The 7,644-nt window shown below is 43.8% G+C and overlaps 1 protein-coding gene and 1 pseudogene across 1 annotated transcript; one reads left to right on the top strand and one right to left on the bottom strand.

Moving 5' to 3' along the window:
* Positions 1–1,925: 1,925 nt before the first annotated feature.
* LOC126567307 (uncharacterized) lies at positions 1,926–3,221 on the bottom strand. Its single transcript, XM_050223534.1, has one exon. The coding sequence runs from the start codon at positions 3,219–3,221 to the stop codon at positions 1,926–1,928; it is 1,296 nt and encodes a 431-aa protein (XP_050079491.1).
* Positions 3,222–5,121: 1,900 nt separating this feature from the next.
* Positions 5,122–5,987, top strand: LOC126567306 (uncharacterized; annotated as a pseudogene).
* Positions 5,988–7,644: the final 1,657 nt, after the last annotated feature.

The raw sequence follows: 7,644 nt of genomic DNA, 5'->3' as shown, positions 1-7,644 counted from the left end.
AAATCTCAGAAATATCAGAAATCTCAGATCTCCAAGAAATTGCGGAATTCTCAAAACTCTCAAAAATTTCACAAATCTCAGAAATCTCAGAAATCGCAAAACTTTCAAAAATGTCAGAATTCTCAGAAATTTTGGAATTCTCAGAAATTTCGGAAATCTCAGAAATTTAAGAAATATGAGATATTTCAAAAATCTCAGAAATCTCGAGATTCACAAAATTTTCATAGTTCTCTGTATTTTAAAATATCTCAGACATTTCAGAATCCTCAGAAATCTCAGAATTCTCAGAAATTAAGGAAATCTCAGAAATTTCAGAAATATCAGAATTTTCAGAAAAATCAAAGTTTTTAAAATTCTCAGAAATCTCAGAAATCTTAGAACTTTCAAAATTCTCAGAATTCTCAATAAATCTCAGAATTTTCAAAAATCTCAGAACTTTAAAAATCTCAGGAATCTCAGAAATCTCAGTAATTTTCAGAAATATGAGAAATCTCAGAAATCTCAGAATTTTCAAAAATCTTAGGATTCTTAGGAATATCAGAAATTCTAGAAATCTCAGAAAACTCAGAAAAATCTTAAATCTCAGAAATCTCAGAATTCTTAAAAATCTCCGAAATCTCAGAAATCTCAGAAATCTCAGAAATCCCAGAAATCTCTGAAATCTCAGAATTATAAGAAACTTCAGAATTCTCAAAAATCTCAGAATGTTTCATAATCTCAAATACTTCTGAAATCTCAGAAAAATCAGACATCTTAGAAATCTCACAAATTTCAAAAATCTAGGATATTTCAAAAATCTCAGGAATTTCAAAAATCGCAGAATTCTCAGAAGTCTCAGAATTTTCAAAATTCTCAGAATTTTTAAATTTCTGAAATGTCAGATATTTAAAAAATCTCAGAATTCTCAGAAATTTTAGAAAAATAAAAAATTTAAGAAATCCCACAATTGTCAAATATCTCAGAATTTTCAAATATCTCAGGATTTTATGAAATCCCAGTTATCTCATAAATCTCAGAAATCTAAAAAATCTCAGAAATGTAAGAAATATCAGAAATCTCAGAATTCTTAGAAATCTCAGGAATTTCAGAATTCTCAGAAATCTCAGGAATCTCAGTGTTAAAAAACGAGCGACTTTTTTTGCCTCTTCAGTGTACTGAGCTTTCTTTATTACCAAGCTCTTAAGATACAATAGGAAGAAAGAAAGAAAGAGCCAAAAAATTAGTCCGCTGTTCGCGCGCGCTAATATTAATTTTTCTATCTTTATCCGCTCGTGATACGTTTTCGAATGATCGATCGTTCCCTAACTGGTCCCGGGGCAGGCTCGTCCTGCCCTTTTCTGATCCTTCTTATTTCTTCTATTCTTCTTCTTGCCTCCTAACTGACAGGGCGTTGAGAACCTTATAAAGTTTCCAACATTGTCCCCCCAAGTGTGCCACGGTTGAATAATCTACTCGTCTACAGCCCGTAAACACTTTAAACGTTTAACCCGCCGTAGTGACCCAACCTTATCTGCGTATCATCTAATCAACTAGAGCCCGTAAACGCTTGAAACGCTTAACCAGCCTTATGTGATGACGCAACCTCTCCTTTCTCTTATCTAAGCTATCAACCGTGGCTTCACTTCCTTTACCCTGTCAGTTATCGCGTGTGTAGTCCTGTCATTTACGTGTCGTGTACGTATGTGTGTTTGTGTGTCGCGTAGTTGTTTGTTTTCCTTGCTCCGTTGGAACCACGCGGTTTTGTACTAGGCTGTAACGTCCAAGACTGCTATTTTGTGTGCAGGTCTTACGTACGTTCCGCTGGTGGTTTCAATTGTCGCCTGTCTGACTTGTCCATCCTTGCCAGGGACAACCGATACAATACGTCCTCTTGGCCAACAATTCCTAGGCAAATTGTTATCCGCTATCACGACCAAATTCCCTATCTAGATTGGCCGTACCAGTTCGAACCACTTAGTCCGACGAGTAAGAGTAGGTAAGTATTCGGAAACCCATTTCTTCCAGAATAAGTCCGCTGCCTGTTGTGCTGCTCTCCACGATGATCTCAAGGCTGTGGGACTGTCGCAGTAAACGGCTGGCGGTTTGCTCCCATCAGAGCTCCCGAGGAGCAGGTGGTTCGGCGTTAAAGGCTCGGCCGTTTCATCTTCCAATGGCACGTAGGTAAGTGGTCTCGAATTAACGACCAGCTCGATTTCCGTGAAGGTTGAAAGGAGTACTTCATCCGTAGGGCGTTTGGGGAATACACATTGGTGCAACACCTTCTTCACGGAGCGCACCATGCGCTCCCAGAAGCCGCCGAAGTGAGGCGCGCCAGGTGGATTGAACTTCCATTTCATTCGCGGGCAACAAAATTCTGTCATCAACGCGTCGTGGTCAACCTCCTCCAACGCTTCCTTCAGTTCTCGCGAGGCCCCGACGAAGTTTGTACCGCGATCGCTGAATATCTCCAGTGGCATACCGCGTCGTGCAATGAAACGTCGAATCGCCAGTATGCATGACGCTGTGGTGAGGGATGCCGCTATCTCGACATGGATGGCTCTCGACGTGAGGCAGGTAAGTAAAACTCCCCACCGTTTCTCGACTCTGCGGCCGACGGACACTAAGAACGGGCCGAAATAATCGATACCTGTGAACGAGAAGGCACGCTGAGCAAATGCGACACGCTGTTGCGGTAGGTTACCCATTAGCGGTGGTTCTGGCATCGCGTTGTGCACCCTGCATCTCTGACAGCTTTTCCTCACACGTCGATACTCTCCCAGTAGCTTCGAGATGTGGTACCGCGTCCTCAGTTCGCTCAAGACCGTATAGTGATTTGCGTGCTTGTATCGCTCGTGATACTCCCGAATTATTAGGTCGGTCCCATAATCTTGTCTGGGAAGAATGATCGGGTTCCGGGAGGATTCGTTGATGCCCGAGCACGCTGTCAACCGTCCCCCCACTCTCAGTATCCCTTGGTTGTCCAGGACAGGTGAGAGTTTGTAGATGCTGCTGTTTTTATCGATCCCTTTTCGCCACGGGTGTTTCTGCGTCGATCGTTTTTGCAGACTAGCGATTTCCCGGCCATAAGCTCTGCGCTGTATAGTCCGGATCAACACGTGTTCCACTTCCGCCAGTTCCTCTTTTGACAGCGGCCCAATCACCGTACCTTCCTTCTTGATGCGGCGACGGCTGTTCGCCACGAAGCGAATCACGTACGCTACGGTCCGTAGCGCCCTTTCCATTTCGAGAACCGCTCGAGGCGAATAAGCGGTTCTACGGCCTGATGATGGTGAACAGTCCTTCGTAGTTCTTCCGTGGTGTCTCGTTCCATTGCGGTGCGAGCAGGACACGCATCCTCCGATTCCCACAGGAACAATGGTCCGCGAATCCAGCGCCCTTGCGCCGAAAGGTCCGGTGTTTTTGTCCATTTGGTTCCATCGTCAGCTACGTTCATTTTCGTGGGTATCCAGCGCCATTGTTCCGCATCCGTGATTTCAAGTGTTACCAGTGCAAGTAAAATTAGCGTCACTACTTTCGTTCACCTTCCTGTTATCGAAGTCGGATAATTTTTTGGAATGTTAAAAAACGAGCGGCTTCTTTTGCCTCTTCAGTGTACTGAGCTTTCTTTATTACCAAGCTCTTTGGATACAATAGAGAGAAAGAAAGAAAGAGCCAAAAAATTAGTCCGCTGTTCGCGCGCGCTAATATTAATTTTTCTATCTTTATCCGCTCGTGATACGTTTTTGAATGAACGATCGTTCCCTAACTGGTCCCGGGGCAGGCTCGTCCTGCCCTTTTCTGATCCTTCCTATTTCTTCTATTCTTCTTCTTGCCTCCAAACTGACAGGGCGTTGAGAACCTTATAAAGTTTCCAACACTCTGAAATTACAGAAATCACAGAAATCTCAGATATTTAAAAATTTCAGAATTCTCAGAAATCTCAAAAGACTCATAAATTTCAGAATTCTAAGAAATATCAGAAATATCCAAAATTTCAGAAATCTCAGTAATCTCAGAAATTTTAAATATCTCAGAATTCTTTGAAATTTCAGAAATCTCAGAATTTTTAAAAATCTCTGAAATCTCAGAAACTTCCGGATTTTCGAAATTCTCAGAATTTGCAGTGAATCACAGAATTTTTTTAAATCTCATTATATTTAGAAATCGCAGAAATCTCACAATTTTTAAAAATCTCATGAAACTCTGAAATCTAAAAAATTTCAAAACTATCATATTTCTCAAATATCTCAGAATTTTTCAAAATCTCATTATTATTAGAAATGTAAGAATTTTTGGAAATCTCAGAAATCTTAGGTATATCAGAAATCTCAAAAATCTCAGAATTCTTATTTCAAATTTTAAAATCTCAGAATATAACGATATCTCAGAAATATCAGAAATCTCAGAATTCTCAGAAATGTTGGAAAACTCAGAGATTTAAGAAATCTCAAAAATCTCAGAAATATCCGAAAACTCAGAAATTTCCGAATTTTCAAAAATCTAAGCAATCTCTGATATCTCAGAAATTTTATAAATCTCAGATATCTCAGATATTTCAAAAATCGCAGAATTCTCAGAAATTTTGGAAATCTCAGAAACCTCTGAAATCTCAGAAATTTAAAAAATCTCAAAATTCTCGGAAATCTAAAAATTTCCCAAAATCTCAGTATTGCGTTAGCAACGTACAGTGATATTGCACTTTCATTCCGAAATAATTCACTCGCGAAGTAAGCGTTTTGTTAACTACACTTTATTTTCGTAGTTCTCGATTATATCGGGGTACGGTGTGTGGTGTGGCTTTAAAAAAATTCCACTGTTTTTCGCGCGCGTTGATGTTGGAAAAAAGAGGTCGATGATTCGCCAATTAGCCCTTTTATAGTTTTACACCATCGCAAGTTCGTGGACTTGCGATCCGCTCGATCCTGATTCAAGCGGATCCGCATTCGAGCAGTCAAGCTTGGTGTCACGCCTAACATTCGAACAAAGAATGTCCTGAGCAAACGCTTTGCCAATTAAAAACAATAACATTCTCCCCCCAGTCAATTGCCCGGAAGCGTTTGACTTTTCAGTTGGTTATTGTGTCGTGACCATGTGGTTTTCGGTTATCAGTGCGTGCTTTGTTCTTAGTGCTGCTGGTTGTTGATGACCCGTGGGTAAGTATTACTCGCTTGTTGTACATCTAATACAGCTATCTTCGTGGCCGGCCGCTCGTAGATTCCGGTGTTAGTAGCTATTGTTGCGCGTCTGCTTGCCCGTCCTTCGACTGGATGACTGCAACCACCCGTCCTTTGGGCCATGTGTTTCGGGGAAGGTTTGGATCCACGATCACAACAACGTCACCCTCCTTAATCGGACGAACCTAGTGATGCCACTTGGCCCTGCGCGTTAAAGTCGGTAATTAGTATGCCACCCATGATGCCTTCCAGGTTGTTTTTAGAGTTGCAGCGTCGTCACTAAGTACTGCTTTCGGGGCCTCGCCGTTTGCTGTTCCTAACAGGAAGTGATTCGGAGTTAAAGGGAGTTCGGATTCGCTGTCTAGTGGTACCTGCGTTAAAGGGCGAGAATTAAGCATCGTTTCGATCTCCGTTGGAGCAGTAGTCAACACTTCGTCGGTCGGTAACTGCGACATCCGCATCTCGCTTATCGCTTGCTTCACGGATCGCACCAACCGTCCCCAGCAACCTCCAAAATGTGGTCCACCAGGTGGGATGAATTTCCACGCGAGACGTGGTGTTGTGAACTTCTCCGCTAATCGCTGCTTGTCTACTGCTTCGCAGGCCTCAGCTAGCTCTCGCGATGCACCGACTAAATTTGTCCCGTTGTCGCTGATGAACTCTAGGGGTTGTCCACGCCTAGCGATGAAACGGCGTATGGCTAGGATGTATGAGGCTGTAGTCAGGGAATGGGCAACCTCCAGATGGACGCCTCTGGTGGTGAGGCAAGTAAAGAGAACGCCCCAACGTTTTTCAACCCGACGACCAATGGCTACAGTGACCGGACCAAAGTAATCAACACCTACGAAAGAAAACGGCCTTTGATAAGCGGCAAGACGCTCGGTAGGAAGATTTCCCATCTCTGGAGGCTCTGGCTTGGCATCACGATTTTTGCAGCGCTGACACGTTCTACGGATGCGATTAAATTCGGCATGCAGTCTCGGTATGTAGAATTTACATCTAATCGCATTTATCGCCGCATGATGATTTATGTGCCGGTATCTATGATGAAAATCTGCCAAAATTAGTGTTGTCACCTGATGTTGTCGCGGGAGAATCACTGGTCGCTTTGTAGATTCGCAAACCCAAGGACAATTTGTCAGACGTCCACGCATTCTCAGCACTCCGTTGTCGTCTATCTCAGGGTCAGCTATGCCAGTATGCTCGTCTTTGGTAGTACTGGTTTCCATGGGCAGCGTTGTTCGCGTGTGTCGCGTGCGTCGGTTAATTGTCGTATCTCCTGTTGATAAGCATCGAGTTGTGCCAAACGAATAATAGCATGCGCCGCTTTTTCCAGCTCGCCTTGCGTTAACGGTCCTGTTGTTCTAGACGTTTTCTTGGAGACAATAAAGGAGACAAATCTACAGACGTAGGCTACTGACCTTAACAAGCGGTTCCACGAGGAGAAACGTTCGAGCTGAATCCATAGCTTCGTATTGGTAGTGTGATGCATCACATGTAAGCGTACCTCCTCCATCGTGTCGGTGGGATATTGTTCAGGGGCTGGCCACTCGCTTTCGGGCTTCCACAGGCACTCCGGACCGCGAAACCAACGACTATCCGGATCTGCAGTTGGCACCTTCTGCCACTTGGTTCCATCGTCCGCTACGTTTATCTTCGTTGATAACCAGCGCCACTCATGAACAGAAGTCGTCTCCAGGAGTTCACCTACTCGGAAGGCAACGAACTGGCTAAATCGGCGATGGTCTGATCTCAACCAACACACAACGTCACGGGAATCGGTCCAGTAAAAGGTGCGTTCAACGGTTATTCGGTGTTGTGTGATAATGGCTGCAGCGAAGCGGGCTCCGAAGACTGCGGCCTGTAGTTCTAAACGCGGGATGGACACAAATTTAATCGGAGCCACGCGAGTTTTGGCACCCACAAGAGCGCACTCGATGACACCTCCATCGTCGAAACGGAAAAAAGCCTCTGCAGCTACCCCGTTCTCGCTGGCATCGCAAAATACGTGAAGCTGTATTTTTGCATCTACCGAAGTAAGCTGACGGTAACACCTGGGAACACGTACTTGTAGAATACTCGGCAATACCCCAACGCAAACGCTCCATTTTTCTGCTAGCCGACCGGACAAAACCTCATCCAAGGACAGCACGCCAAATCTCCTGCATGAGAATCTTCACGTACATCAGAAAATTCGCGATGATGCCCATTGGATCGTAAATTGCCATCACTGTACGTAGGACGTCACGTTTTGTTGGCAGTCGTCCTTCAAATAGCAGCCGTATATCGTGTTTGGGGGATAGCTTGAAAGTAAATGTGTCAGTTAACGTATCCCACCACATACCCAACACTTTTTCGACGGGATCATGGGAACATATGGCTATCTTGTCTTCGGACGACGCTTCACGCTGTAGATGCGATGTCACACGATGCGAGTTAGACAGCCAGTTTCGAATTTCGAAACCACCTTCTGCATGTATAAATCGGACTT

The sequence above is a fragment of the Anopheles maculipalpis genome, chromosome 2RL, assembly GCF_943734695.1.
Source record: "Anopheles maculipalpis chromosome 2RL, idAnoMacuDA_375_x, whole genome shotgun sequence".
Lineage (NCBI taxonomy): Eukaryota > Metazoa > Arthropoda > Insecta > Diptera > Culicidae > Anopheles > Anopheles maculipalpis.
The sequence above is the reverse complement of the archived record's forward strand: the minus strand, read 5'-3'. Positions and strand labels throughout refer to the sequence as shown.